Raw genomic sequence first — 14,929 nt, 5'->3', positions numbered from 1 at the left:
TTTTTTTCTTTAAATGATAATTGCCAAATGAGGAAATGTTTGCTAACATTATGAAGAATAAATAGCATTGTAGGTTAAAGAAATTTATCCTAGTCATTAACAAAAAACAAACTGTCTTTTTGTTCTAGATGTCCGAACATCCCAACAAGTTGAACCTAATGACAAGGTTATGTCTGGCTCATTAGTAGTATTCCCAACAAGAACTTCTAGAATTAGCGACACAAGATCTACACATCATCCAACGTTGGAAACATCGGCTAGTCAAACGCTCTCAGAGATCAGCGTCGATCGAACGGCTGACACACCGACAGGGCTCGATTATGGTCCTAACATTGAACAGAATTTCAACGACCTTACCAGAAATTATTATGAATTAGTAGTGCCTACGACGACGACAACAACAACCGCAGGAGTAAAAGTGGATAACACAGCCGCGCTACCATCTACATCCTGGCGAATCACAAGTACCGGTTCGGGGGAAGGGGCTGGGGCTCCACGGAGTCGAGGTTTATCTCTGCTGGAGCCCCTGAACAACATCAGTACTGTACCATTGGTGCAGAGTGTCCCGAGACTGGACAATCGTAAAACTAGTCCAGATATAAGGGAATTTATCACAGGTTTCGTGAAATATTTGAACGGCAATGTACCACCGCCCATGACACCAATTGGCCGGCCGGTAAGGACACGTATCAACAACAGAGGACCGCCGAAGATCGCCGATCTGCCACCACTGCTGCTAGATCCTGCACCGCCGCCATCTTTGATGCCTCCTCCGCCGCCATTGATACAACAGCACCCAACTCACGAGCCACCACCGTATCCATTTGAAAAACCAATAGACACTCAACATATCATCAAGCCGTTTGTCTCAGGCGTACCACTGCCTGAGCAGTTAGTACCCACTACAGAACCTACCACGACAACGACAAGAACTATCACTACCTCAACAACCACTACTACAACCACCACTGCCGCTCCTATAAGCCTGAGACCACCACTGCGACCAACAAGACCAAAACCAACGGAAAAGAATGAAAACAAGACTAAAGAAATTAGTAAAATTTTTGTAGAACCAACAGCCATAACCTCGAAACCTGCAACCACCACTCCAACAACAACACAACAATCCAAGTCTAACATAACAACTAAAGTTCCTGAAATAAATGCTACGAAGGTTTTAGGTTTAGGTGTATCATCAACGGTAACCTTGGTCACAGAGCCCACAACTACGACGAAATCATTAACAAATATTACCACGAACAACAGTACTGACTCGGCAAAAACTCATCCGAGCACAAACAAAACCAATTCAACTGTTACTCTGACTACAGCGGCTCCAAACAGTAACGTTTCAACTACAGAGCAGGAACTTAGTACTAAGATAAGCATCACATCAACAACCAGCATGAAACCAACTTCTACAAAACAAAACATCACAGAGAAACCATTGCCAAGTCGTGTTATTCCAGCAATAGAATCATCAATAGTTGAAGAGATACCAATAAAAGGTACAGACAAACCAACCAAATGGGAACAAACACCACTGCCCACAAAATCATCATCAAAAGGTTAGTAATATAAAGTTCAAGTTAGTAATAACGTCTTAGTTTTTTCAAAAATAGTTTCAAAGTTTTAAAAAATTGAATTATTTTTGAGTAATTGAGCCCGGATTTTTTTTTTTGGAGGGGCCCTTCTGAGTATTTAGTTTTCATGTAGGAACCATTAAGGTTATTAACCTTCATGCTAGGAGATCCTCACTTATAACCAGTATGCCACCTTTTCCTGAAAAGATTTCTTTCTTCCATTTTCTTGAATACGGTTTAAAATTTATTAACAAACAAGATCAAGATCTACCGCAACATTTTTCCAAGAAATTTCTGTTTAGGGCTGTTCTGGAAAAGCAGTGTTGGTAGGAATTACGGTTTAATGTACCAATGTAATAAGGTTAATGTAATAATTTTTTATTATAAAATTTGGATCTAAAATTTTCAAGTTTTTTTTAATGCCAATTCGAGTATGATTCTTTAAAACTACACATAAACAAGACGTGAGGTTATAGTGCAAAATTCAGAAAGTTTTGTAGTTTCAGGAAGCAGCAATAGTTACGTGCCGAGACCTGGTATAGTTCTAGATGATCCTGAATATAAACCTGGCATCAAACCACGACCTATAGTGACAGCACCGTCTAAAGGAGAGATATTCGATGTAACAGTCTCAGCTGTACATGGTGCGTCAAATACTGGAAAGCCACAAGTTTATCCAGGTATAGGTGTAGTCATTTTTTTTTTTTTTAATTATCAAAAGCAAATATAATTAACAAAAAACCAAATTAAATAAAATGTCTTCTCCATTTCAGTTGAACTAGAAGGTGTTAATCTACCTGGCGCTGGGAACGGCGAAGTTTCCGTGATCACAACGGCCGAAGAAGGACAACATTTTGTCTCTATTGATGGTAAACGTACATATATCAGTCTATTTGGCAGTACAGAAACATCCGGTATTAAGCCAACAACTGCCCATAAACATGCTGTGAAAACAACAGCTGGGTAAGAATTTTGGTTATATTTATTTGAAACATTTGTCCTGAAAAATTCAATTAATGGGATCCTGTGGGAGAAGGTGAATTTATTATCAGGAATATTTAGCTTCATGAAGAGGGAAATACCTCATAAATGTTGTTTTATTGTTCGTTTAATTATATTTGTGCGCTCTACGGAAAGACAGTAAAGACTGTTCCACATCTGATTGTTTAAATAGACCTTTAACTTACCTGCTTAAGACAACATGTCTAGCTCAACTTTGCGTAATCGCGAGTGTAATCGTACGGCTGAATCGTTGTATTATACTCTTTCCATTGAGAAAGATTCTGGATTGACTCTTTCGTCATGGACCAACAAGATATTTCCAGAACCCCTGAAGTCAGTTGCTATCATGACTCTTTGCTTAGTTATTCCAGAACTCTTCCTCTAAAGAGATTTCAATCAGGACCTTTACTAGGAGAATGGTTATCACATATGGAGTCTGATAAAGAAATAAGATCTCCTCTGATGTATTTGTATTACGGACGTAACCTAACTATATGGTTAATGCGATGAGATCACTAGGCCTAATGACTCCAACGCCTTGGATTCCAGACTATGGTGCAACACTTTTGCTAGAATTACATAAACTGATAGACCCAAATGAAAAGCCAAATTATGTTGTGAAGATTCTTTATTTGAAATCAAGTACTTCAGAAAAACTTGTGTGACATAATTTCTGCTTTCTTCTAGGATGTACGGAGGAGGTCCTCAGGAGGGCAGACCGAAAAGGCCATATCATCATCGAAGACCGCCCCAGCAGCCTCCAGTCAGAATAGACACCTGCATAGTGGGCGACTGGAGCACCTGTGATACGGATCAGCATGAGATCTGCCGGACGGATCAGGGTGTATCTTCATGCCATTGTGCTCCTGGTTACAGTAAACATTCGCACAGACAACCATGTAAACGTAAGTACATCTGATTTGCAAACAGATTTTATTTACAGTTTTGCGGTTGTAATACATCTTTTAAGATTCAATGATTTTTTTTTTTGCTACACTGTAGAGTTCACAATAAGAGGTAATACTCAAATCGCTTCCGGAAATAATTAATTGCTCAGGTAGCACCCGCTACTCGAGAGGTCACTTCACAGCTTAACTCACCTGGCTTTCTTCTGTTTCTTGAAGATTATCCTAGAGATGCCTATTATTGCTCATCCCATCTAGTTCTGTTGTACTTTACTTGGCTAAAGCCGAAAAATCGCAGAAAGTCCTAATTTGATATTTCGCTAAAATGCCACAATCGAATGGGGCCTTAAGGTTTAAGTTAAAATCGGCTAACCGAAAATACATTTCCAAATCGCTTGTTCAGTATTTTGAGATTTTTTTTCGAAAACTGATGCTACAATTTTCTTTAAACTTTAAATACTTATTGCATACATTATAGTCTTAACATTTTTTAAAATATTCTAGTCAAATGAAAATGGTTACCCTTTCCTCTTACGTTCATGGTTTAATCGTTGTATAATATTAACCCAAAATTCTAAATTGGAATCATCAGTTGACCGGAAATGCTACTCATCTATCTTTTGAACTGAATTTTTGGGGTGCTGTGACTCCCACTTGACTTTACTTTGAAATTTTCAGGCGTTGTATCAGTTGTTGCTTCGGTTCAAGTAGAGAAAATCTACGAACATAAACTTACCTGGAGTGAAAAATTGAAAGATAGAGAGTCACAGGAATATTTACAACTAGAATATGAAGCAAATCGTGCTGTAAGTGTTGTTTTATTTGTAAATATAGATTTCAGTTTTCACAAAACATTTAAATAGAATAAAATATAACAAATAATACTTAACTTTATATTTCTAGCTTGAATCGGCTATGTCTATGACGCCGTTTTCCGACGCATTTATGGGCTCTAAATTGAATAATATTTATACAATACCTGGTGCTCCGCACAAACCTGTATTCATCAATTTAACTTTACAAATTGAAGAAAGTACGGAAACTTTAAGGCCGCAGATAAAAGGTGAAATCCAAAAACAATTACTTGGCGCTATACATAGGCGAAGCAATAATATCGGAACAAGCCCGTTGTGGGCAACAGCTGCTAACAGCGTTTCGCATCTACAAGGTAAATATTGCTATTTGTTGAAGTGTGAACAGAACAACATTTTTCAAATTAAATTTAATTATGTCTTACTTTATTTCAAATAGTTAAAAAACTCTAAAGTAATAGATTCAATAAATAAACAAAAATTGGACAAAAATATCCGGAATTTCTTCAGTGCTTTTTTTTTTTAATCTTTTTATAAGTCTAACATAACTTAGGAGCATTTTTAATATGTTATAACAGACAAAGAATGCTGACCCACTTCTTCTTTCAGTGCAAAGGGCAAAATAATTTATACACACGACTGTGCGAAATAAATTATGAAATTAAATGGGCAAAAAAAGTTTTAAACGTACCTCAACTTTCCAAGATATTAATTCATAACCCCAACTCTATTATGGCACGTTTAATCTTCTTCTCATAAACTTGTAAAATCACAAAATATTTACGCGTTTTTTTTTTTTAATTTCTAGGTATTAACAATATTAGAGCCACAATTCGAAAAAAAAGATGTTTGTCTCTACCACAGTGTTGCCAAAGTTCAATTTTAAAATTTTGCACAAAGCTGTTAATAAAACTATAAATTTGTAATATAGTAAAAGTTAAAAAAAAATACATTAAAAAATACGTTTAACATTTGAAAAAAAAAAAGAATGCAACATAAAGTCATATCTAAAAGATATACATAAATAAAATTTCTTTCACATTCTAACACCTTGTAAAAGATAACCTTCCCTTTTCCTTAAATATTTTTAGTATGTCTTCTAAAATAATTTTATTATTGGTAGTAATAATAATAGTTCTGAATCAATGAAAGAATAAATGTGCTGTTTTTCTACTGAAAAAAAAAAAATAGTGAAAAAAATAAAAGTGCCCAAAATCGGGAAAGTGCAGTTTTAGTGTGTTTAAGATCCTATTCTCTGAAAGGAACCAAAAATTCTAGGAGCATTCCATTGCTCAGAAGAAATCTTCCGAGCTGAAATGATTCTGGGGTAAATATACTCTTAAAGGATCGCAGCATCCACAATATTCTGCATAGTTAAGAAGTCTGATTAAATTCTGAGAATCAGAAAGGGTATACCTTCTGTAGAACTAAAACATTGAAATTTCTGATATTCCTCGTCCCAAGAAGCAAGAGAAATTTTAGAACTAAGTTTTCTTCCTTTTAAAACAATGAACTAAATGTACCTTGAATGTTAAATTCATTATTTTAATTGATTTATTTATAGATTTAGATGAATGCCAATCACCAGACTTAAACGATTGTCATATCGCTGCTACATGTAAAAACATATTCGGTTCATTTGAATGCACCTGTCCGAATGGTTATAAAGATGAATTCTCCACTAATCCTCACAAATCTGGCAGACGATGTGAAACTTGCAGCTCAGAACACTGTAATCATAGAGGAACATGTAGCTACAGTAATGGAATTCCAGTGTGCCAGTAAGTTTTGTTTGTTGTTATTGCTTAGAATGTGGGAATATAATTTAATAAATTTTACTGATCCAAAATAAGACACTCCAATTATTCGTCCAAGAGGAATGATCTCGCTAGTCTCCTTAATCAAAGCCCAAAGTTCTCCAGATCATAACTATTGTAATTAAAAAGATGTTTACTCGTTGCCCTTAGCAACCCTATACCCCGTTCTGAAACAATGAATGGATTTGCTGCCCTGTTCTTAATCAGGTAGTTAGCAACTTTATTATTCTTATCATTTCTTCAGGGATTCGGGTACGGGCAGCCTTACCTAACAACACGATTACAGAGAACTCCAGAGAAATGCTCCTCCAGCTTTTTCTTTTCTTTTCCATTTTCTGGGGGAATTCTTTTGTTACCGTTTCTCACGATATTAATTTCCCACCCCATGAACAAGATTAACTTTATGATTCCTAACAAAAAAAAAACATATTTTTTTTCAGATGTGTGGGCAATTATTATGGTTCACAATGTGAAGTTGATGGAGAGGTACTTGGCGTTGCTATTGGTGCGTCGGTGGCTGCAGTCATCATAATTCTATCTACACTAGCTTGTTTGTGTATGTGGAGGTAGGTAGATTAAAAGTCAAGTTAATTTCAAGAATAATTTAATATTAATTTATACAACTTATATTGTTTCTGCAATTAAGAATTTTTTTTTTTTTTTCTCATTAGTCGTAGATGGAATAAAGAGCAAAAAATTGCCGGAATCGGTTCACCAGTATTTGGTTATATGCCATCCGGTGGGAGTACCGTAAAGACTCCAGGGGTTGGTGCACCTCCATATCAAGTGTCACTAGAAGATCGGCTGAGATGGGCTCAAATAGCAGATGTAATGGCACAAAGTACTAATCACTATGCGGTAAAAGTATATCATGTTTTTTTGTTTAGAATCCTTTTTTTGTTCATTATTTATTATTAATAACAGTAAAAATGAAAATTTTCTTTTGAAAAATAAAGTATTGGTGTGGTTTTTTTAAATTTTCTCTGATATTTTTAATTCAGCCTGAACCAGTCGGCATTCCCACTAGGCCATCTTCAGCGATGTTTGGCTATGGAGGGACTTTGCCAATAGCACCGATGCCTCTGCCCAGGTAACTTCTCCATTTGTAGTGAATTTAATCTGTACAAATAGAACAAAAAATACAATAACAATAATAATAATAATAATATAAGGGAAGGGATTAGCTATGCGGTTAGCGTATTGGATTCCCATGCGGAGGTCCCGGGTTCGAATCCAGCTGCTGACCCTTAGATTTTCTCTTCCTAGGAGCTTCTTACAGCTCACTGTCCGGTGATGGACAGTGTTGTCTGAAACGAGAGAACACGGAGGCCGGCAGTGCAGTGAAAAAGGCTTCGGGGCCAATAACCTGATATGTTGACGCGCCTTAAATAATTAAAATAATAATAATAATAAGGGTTCAATTTAAAATTTGACTACTTGAGATTTAAGTAAAGTTAAATTAGATCCATCATAGGAACGCAACAATGCACAGAAATTGTCGAAACTTTATTATAAAAAAAAAAAATCAAAGCTAGCTTATGTTGCATTAAAAAATAAATAAATAAAATAAAAGTGTGAGTAAATTCACGTCTATTTCTTACCGCAATTTACATAATTGCTTTTTTCTTGAACAAGAAACTTGTACCAAACTTAGTTGAGCTCCATATTATATATGATCACAATAATTAAATCGATTTTCGTGAAGAAAGCTTGACGTTTCTTGAAGATTCTCACTTTATCGATATAAAAAAAAAACTGATTATTCCAGTAAAAATTCTTAATCGAAAGTTTGACACGATTGCAGTTTACTCTTTTATCTATCGATAGTAAAGTGGAAATGGAAAATCTATTCAGTGAAGTGCCGCATCCGATAAAATCCATTTTCTTCAATTTTTGAACTCTAAATTACACATCTAATTCTTATTAATATTTCATTAGTAATATGTCATGTAACGCTGAAATTGCATAGAAAAACGCTTTGCAATTTTCAATAAAAAAAAATTAACCATTTTCATTTTCTTCTTTAATTGTTCTAGGTTAGGATTGAGGCCTGGTTCGGCGCATAATACCCGACAAGATTCTAGTAGCGAAGAAGAAGATAGAACTGATCTCTTGGGTAGAAATTTCCAAGTTCCAAGACCTAAAAGCAGAAGTTCGATAGCTGTAGGTATTTTTTTTTTACCATCCATTTTAAAATGAGTAGTCAGTATTTTTTTATGGCCTGACCTGGGTGTATTGAGATGTCATTAAAAAAAGGGAAGTTACTAGTTACGAGTATTTTGGAGAAATTTAGTCAGAATATCTTGTACCTCTTTATATTTTATCGGCGATGGCTGTATCCACCTGAAAACTTTCTGCTAGGCACCTAAAAAGTGCCTAGATTGAGTCCGCTTAGGCATTCTATCAGCCGAGTATGCTAGCTTTTGGGGGCTGAAGTCTGAGACCACAAGCAACTTCGCAAGTTCGTCGTACTAGTCTCCTGCTGGTCTGGGCAATATTTGAAATATGAGGCCAATTTCAAAGAAAATAGAAGACTTGAATAGGATTAAGAGATAGCAATAATCTTAAACCAAAAATCCCTTTAAAAAAATAAATAAATGGCCACTCATTCGTCTCTCACAATCAATCTTTACCCTGGATACTCTAAAACCTACCAATCTTTATACGCTACCTTTTCAGATAAGTCAGAAACAAGTTTGTTTTTTTTAATTCCATACTATTGACAGTTAGCCTGCCTAATTACCTTCATGTAAAAATCCAAGTATATTATCTGAGAATCAGTGCTAATATTTCTTATGATTCTTCCTAAACCATTTGATCTTCTCAAGGGAATTCTTAAGCTTGAACATTTTGTACAAATCTCTTTGTTTGGGTTCACGAATTATGTTTGATACTATCTCAAGCCGAATTTTTTTGTTTGGTAATTTGATTTCAGAACCAAAGTGGTATCTATTATGACGTAGATTACGAACAACAGACAGATCATTTTAATAGTAACAAACATCCCGGATGTATCGCACTGAATACATACACCATGGGAAGATCCCATTACTACAGGACATGACGGATGTAAAGAAATGGATGATCAACTGGGAAAGCCAAAAAATATTAAATTTTGAACAGCAAATGTTACTGTTTATGTCCAAATTATGATGAAAAGAATTCGTTTAAAAAAAGTTATAATTTTGAAAAGTTTATCTATACTTTCAAAAAAAAAAAAAAAAAAATTATAAAAAGTGCTAGTATATAAATAGGAATCTCAAATTGTTTATATATTTATATAAAAATTAGTTTAATTTAAAAATTTTGTAAACTATGCAAAAATAAAAGAAAATAAATCCAGTGCTGTATTTTATTTTAATTTTTAATTGTAAAAAATACAACAATAATAATAATAAGAGAAATAAAAAACGTATAATAACGTTTGCACACTTGAACAAGAACCTTTAAAACAATACTTTAATAAGAAGTTAAGTATGTGAACTTAATCAGTAAATCTTAAAGGCTAGTTTTTTCTCGCAAAGCTAAAAAAAAAAAAAATAATAAAATCGTATTATATATTTTCTTTATTTTGTGCATAATAATATCTTCTTGACAATAATAATAAAAAAAGAAATAAAGTAAACATAATTTTGGAGAACTGGGGGAAAAAATATAAAGTTCACAGCAGTATATAACTGCATTTTATTTTTTTTTTTTAAATCGATTTCATCAAAAAATATTAAAATCGATTTCTTTTGAATTAAAATATCAAAAAAAATAATCAAGCATCAATCTCATTAAATTACGAAATCCAGCAGCTTCGTTAAATTTTTTAACCTTAAAAATATTCAGAACCTAACTTTAACTCAAATTGATGTGGATAAAAAAAAAAGCCTTTGAATTTTACAAACATATTGAATTTGAAGTCGTACAATACACAAAAACTCAATACAATTTTGACTTAGAGGATCGTTTTTTTTTTTCAAGTAGCTGCTTATACCAAGTTGCTCATAACTTTCGTCACAGTTATGTGTATTAAAGGTTCTTGTTCGAATAATTACATGTATAACTGTGTTAACGCTTGTGAAGAAAGAAAGTGAGTTAAAATATTTTTAGTTTTTTAAATAAATGTTTTATACTTGAATTATTTATTCATTTTTATTTCCACTTCTGATTAAAACTTCAAAAATGATGAATAATACTCCACAGAAAAAAAAATTAGAAATTTTTTACATACGGTCGAAGAACACGTACATACATCAGTCGACTACACCAAAAATTTGGGTACTGAAATTTAACATGACAACCGTTCATGTTCGAATACATAGAGCCAGCAACGATATAGGGAGAACCTAATACACGTGCCCAGAGGGCCGCGGCCTTGTCAATTCAGAGGACCAAATGCATGAAATATTCTGGGGGGGCCAGAAATACTTTTTAAGGTAAAATTAAATGGTTTCAATTTAAACTAATTGTAACACCAATTACTTTCAAACAATTTAAAACAAAAACAAAAATTAACGTGTGGCTGTGTCATGAGGACCAAATGCATGAAATATTCTGGGGGGGCCAGAAATACTTTTTAAGGTAAAATTAAATGGTTTCAATTTAAACTAATTGTAACACCAATTACTTTCAAACAATTTAAAACAAAAACAAAAATTAACGTGTGGCTGTGTCATGGACACGACCATGTGTTGTACGTGAATACGTTTCCATAACGGGTTATATTTTTTATATAAAATATTTTTATTTATGTATTTAGGGATGAAACAATGTGTCTTCATAATCGACGATCGAACACAATCTATGCCTATACAGTCTGTTGTCGATGTAGAAGCGATTTCATCATCCACTTGCATAATTTCAACCGCCCCAGCTGCAGATGTACCTGACACCGTCGTTGATCCGCTCGGACGCATTCATTCTTTTACATTCCCGGCACAGCTTGACTCGGTCATATGGTGTTTTATTATCACCATTCGATTGTTCTTGAGAAGCCCTTTCCTACCGTATACGATCTCTGTATTTGGTTTTGGCTTTTCGACGCGTAAAGGCCGACATTATATATTTTTGATAATATTTTTTCATTCTAACACCTTAATTTTATTTACTGTCACTATTTTATACTAATGTTTTATATACAATTTTTAGATTGTGACGACAGCTGACGATTAAAACTTAAACGAACATCGTACCTTCTCCGAGTCAAAAGTTATACTCATTACAAATCTCGAATCGCAGCAAAATGATCTCAAAATGGCGGCGCTTCCCGATGTGTCACAGTCCTCGCTTATCGTAATGAATTCTTTGATCCTTTAGCTATCCAGTGGCCTAATTTAATTTTGGATGTAGACGATAGATTCGAAACTATAATGCGAAACTGTATCCCCCGATTTTGTTATCATTAGATTTTTTGGATTGCCACCATATGATTCAAATTTAAAGACGTATTCACATCAAAACAATAGAATAACATTAAGGTCATCAAATTGCGCACAACTACGTACAACTATATACAGTTTAAATTAGTACAAATTTTCTTTTATGCGAGTAATCTTCTTAAATATTCATGTTCCAAGCTTTAATTTTTACGCCAACTAAAAGTTTGTTAAATTTTTAACTTATAATCGTAGGTTTTTGCTTGTACAATAGTAGCTGATATTCATTTTTACAGTGTTGTAAACATCACCCGTTAGCTAAAAGAAAGGGCATTTATTACAATTAATACTATCCTTCTATAGCTTCAAATAATTCTGTGTTACTGTTCAATAAAAAATATTCAAAACAATTTTGAAATCGATGTTTTTATTATTATTATCATTATTATTTGAGGCGCATCAACATCTAAGGTTATTGGCCTCCGGACAGTGTTCTCTCGTTACAGACCACACTGTTCATCACCGGACAGTGAGCTGTATTCTTACAGAGCTTCTGCTCCTAGGAAGAGAAAATCTAAGGGTCAGCAGCTGGATTCAAACTCGGGACCTCCAATACGCGTGGGAATCCAATACCCTAACCGAATAGCTAATCCCTTTCCTGATGGTAGTTGTTAACTGAGGTTTAATTTATCAACATTTTTACTCAAAATTTACTCAACAAATATGAGACGAGAAGTATGAAATCTTTAAAATATATCATGGATTAGGGAATTCTAGGTACCTCCAAATCTTAGTTTTGCTATAGTAACAGAAAGTGTAAGGATGTTAAGAAAACTAAACTAAGAAGTGCTGGAAGAAACCTTTTTTGTCTACATCGTTGATATTTTTAGAAAAAAAATAAAATAAGATATCCCAATCTTTATTTATGCGTTTACTATTTCCATAAAATGCTGTTCCACTAATCATTGTTCAATTTCATTTTCTTTCAAGAATGTAAAAAAGCACTCGTAAAAGAAATAGTGACATGTACATGTTTCGATTTTGTGTCTTTTAATTGAAATCTTACTTAAAAGTAGATTTCATAAATTAATCTCTTATTCCGAATGTGTATATATACGAAAAGCATAGTTCAAAAACTGAAAATTCGTCTAGAATTAGTTTGCACCACGTAGAATTAATTAATTTAATTAAAATTATTAATTACCTAATTGATTTGGCAGAAAATATTGGCAAAACTTCTTCAAATTCATGACTTCACCATAGCCGATCTTTGAGTTCATTGATATAAATTCTTGAATGTTATTAGTACTATCTGAAAAATCATTCATTTGTTTTAAAAATACAGTTATAATGTGCAGCAGGGTTTCTTCAAATGCGATTCTTAGAAATCAAATTCTTTTCTAGTACTTTTTATTTCATTGTATAGTATGCAAATAAATTGGGAGATGAGATACTGTTCGCTGTTTGAGTAGCAGTTAGATCCCTATATGACATCTCCAAATTTATCACGAAATAACGCGTACATCCGAAGAAAACTGCCTAAATCTATTCTACTCTATTTAATGAAAAGTTTACCTTTAGAACTTATAGGTGCATAAAACGGTGGATCACTCGTATAACTACCATCTGGTTTTCGCATGTGACTACGATCTGATGCAAAAGTTGACAAAAATATGTCAGCAGAAATCACTCGAAACAATCTAGAAAATAAATAAATACTTTCAATGTTTCTTACACTTTTTTTTTTTAACGATAATCAATAAATTGTGGATTTAAATAATCCAAACCTTTCGTAATGTTCATTATATTCAGGTTTTATCGCTTGTTTAACGTAATTATTAAAAGTTACAGGAAATTCTAAGACTGTGTCAAAATCATAAACTTTAGTTTCTTTAGGATCTTTCAATATTAAGAATACATGGTAATCCTGCAACAGTAAAGAATTTTTTTGACTTCAATTAATCCAAATAAAATCAAAGTAAATTTGTAATGAGTAGCTAACAGTATGAACAAAAAATCTAGCAAATAGTGTCAATAAATTTTTAAATTAATTAAAACTGTCCGGTAGGACAGTTGTATAAGGGTTGATCATCAAAAACTGCACGAAAAAGCGTAACGTTGAAAAACACCCAACTTTGACAATTTTTTTCTATAAAAGATAAAATTCCCAAATTTCCTTTAAAATATAGGGCAAGTCCTCCTTTATAATAGAATACAAATTGATAATACAAAAAAAAAAAAATCGCCTATGAACCCCTCACATGACCTTTTCTTATTACTATTTTCCAGGCTCTATCTCATGTTCTTCATGATCGAAATATATTAATAATACTTCATTCAAAACTACTTTATATAGACTGTAAGACCGTAAATTGCTCTGAAAAGCTATCTTATGGAGACGTTTATCTCAAAAACAACCCGAAAACTGCTCTATAACGAAATTACCAAGAAAACGGATTAAAATAAATGTTATAAATTTATATGAATGTAATCTACATTAACAGTGCATATGAAATGCTGGAAAAATCTAGCAGAAATCTATTCCAGTTTTTAAACTTTTAAAGAACATGTAATGTAGAAGGCTTTGCCTTATATTTGTGGTGAACTACTGCCTCACTATAGTTCCGTACCTGACATATGGTGAATTACTGATTAACTCGAAATAGCCGAATTTATGGTTTGTACAAAGACAATATTGATGATAAAGAACCCTCCTAGAGTTTTTTCTTTATTAAAAACAAAAACTTCGATTTCCTAAGTGTTGAAACTAACGACGAGTGGTCTAATTTTTTGGATAAGCCACTTACATACTGTTAATGTGAAATATATTTACTCAGATTTACCATTTTGAATAAATACTTTTCTTCTGATAGTAATAACAATGTAACGATTATACTTACCCAAATACATAAATTATCTCTTGAAATATGACCAGATCTTTGAAACCAAATAGGCACTTGTTTAGCATCATTTGAGACAAATATTACATAACAATTCTCCAGTAAATCAGAATCAGAATCCTTAATTTTTTCACACAATTTCCAAACGTTTTCTTCGCTTAAAAAATAAATTATGTCTTAAAATAGAAGACCACCTGAAATAGTGTACATTTTTGTAAATTCAAATTTAACTAGCATAATTACCAATAGCAAGGTGTATACGTGCAATGTTCACGTTTAATTTTTAAAGTGTTTGTCTTGTACATAATGGATCTCTTTCAGCCGATGAACTTTAAAAACACGCTGCTCTGTGAGTCATTATAAAAAATTATATTATTCAAACATTTCAAAGCATAGTCATGACATCACAATGTTAACTATTAATTTTCATATTATCTTCAAGTTAAAACTGCTTGATGGATGGGCTGTCAGGTACTTTGGCCCTCTTATAACCGCTAAATAACCTACTGTAAGTACAGTTGTTTTGTAAAACCAATACCCCTCTTTG

General features: G+C 33.3%; 2 protein-coding genes across 5 annotated transcripts in view; one reads left to right on the top strand and one right to left on the bottom strand.

Moving 5' to 3' along the window:
- Positions 1–9,667, top strand: part of pwn (calcium-binding EGF-like domain-containing protein pawn) — a 54,140-nt gene extending 44,473 nt beyond the window's left edge. Inside the window, exons 2-13 of one of the 4 annotated variants that reach the window (XM_074130128.1) lie at positions 129–1,568; positions 2,090–2,263; positions 2,357–2,546; positions 3,273–3,490; positions 4,169–4,296; positions 4,394–4,658; positions 5,867–6,083; positions 6,560–6,685; positions 6,791–6,983; positions 7,121–7,209; positions 8,156–8,282; positions 9,055–9,667. In XM_074130128.1, the coding sequence (XP_073986229.1) occupies positions 129–1,568; positions 2,090–2,263; positions 2,357–2,546; positions 3,273–3,490; positions 4,169–4,296; positions 4,394–4,658; positions 5,867–6,083; positions 6,560–6,685; positions 6,791–6,983; positions 7,121–7,209; positions 8,156–8,282; positions 9,055–9,183 (3,296 nt within the window). In that variant the 3' untranslated portion in view covers positions 9,184–9,667. Of the gene's footprint in view, positions 1–128; positions 1,569–2,083; positions 2,264–2,356; positions 2,547–3,272; positions 3,491–4,168; positions 4,297–4,393; positions 4,659–5,866; positions 6,084–6,559; positions 6,686–6,790; positions 6,984–7,120; positions 7,210–8,155; positions 8,283–9,054 lie in introns of all 4 variants that reach the window. The other 3 variants (XM_074130130.1, XM_074130127.1, XM_074130126.1) reach the window with 3 other exon arrangements.
- Positions 6,707–14,882, bottom strand: tun (N-terminal glutamine amidase tungus). Its single transcript, XM_074130149.1, has 6 exons — positions 14,626–14,882; positions 14,383–14,539; positions 13,270–13,409; positions 13,058–13,182; positions 12,687–12,794; positions 6,707–7,238 (listed from the first exon to the last, which is right to left on the bottom strand). The coding sequence occupies exons 1-6, from the start codon at positions 14,685–14,687 to the stop codon at positions 7,234–7,236; spliced, it is 597 nt and encodes a 198-aa protein (XP_073986250.1). The 5' UTR covers positions 14,688–14,882; the 3' UTR covers positions 6,707–7,233.
- Positions 14,883–14,929: the final 47 nt, after the last annotated feature.

Source organism: Rhodnius prolixus, unplaced genomic scaffold (assembly GCF_049639745.1).
Source record: "Rhodnius prolixus isolate KJV_2025 unplaced genomic scaffold, Rpr scaffold_33, whole genome shotgun sequence".
NCBI lineage: Eukaryota > Metazoa > Arthropoda > Insecta > Hemiptera > Reduviidae > Rhodnius > Rhodnius prolixus.
The sequence above is the reverse complement of the archived record's forward strand: the minus strand, read 5'-3'. Positions and strand labels throughout refer to the sequence as shown.

Coding starts and splice junctions, on each gene's coding strand:
- tun (XM_074130149.1), bottom strand. CDS start 14,687: ATGTACAAGACAAACACTTTAAAAATTAAACGTGAACATTGCACGTAT. Junction 14,540..14,625: donor ACGTATACACCTTGCTATTG/GTAATTATGCTA, acceptor TTATTTTTTAAG/CGAAGAAAACGTTTGGAAAT. Junction 13,183..13,269: donor TATAATGAACATTACGAAAG/GTTTGGATTATT, acceptor TTTATTTTCTAG/ATTGTTTCGAGTGATTTCTG.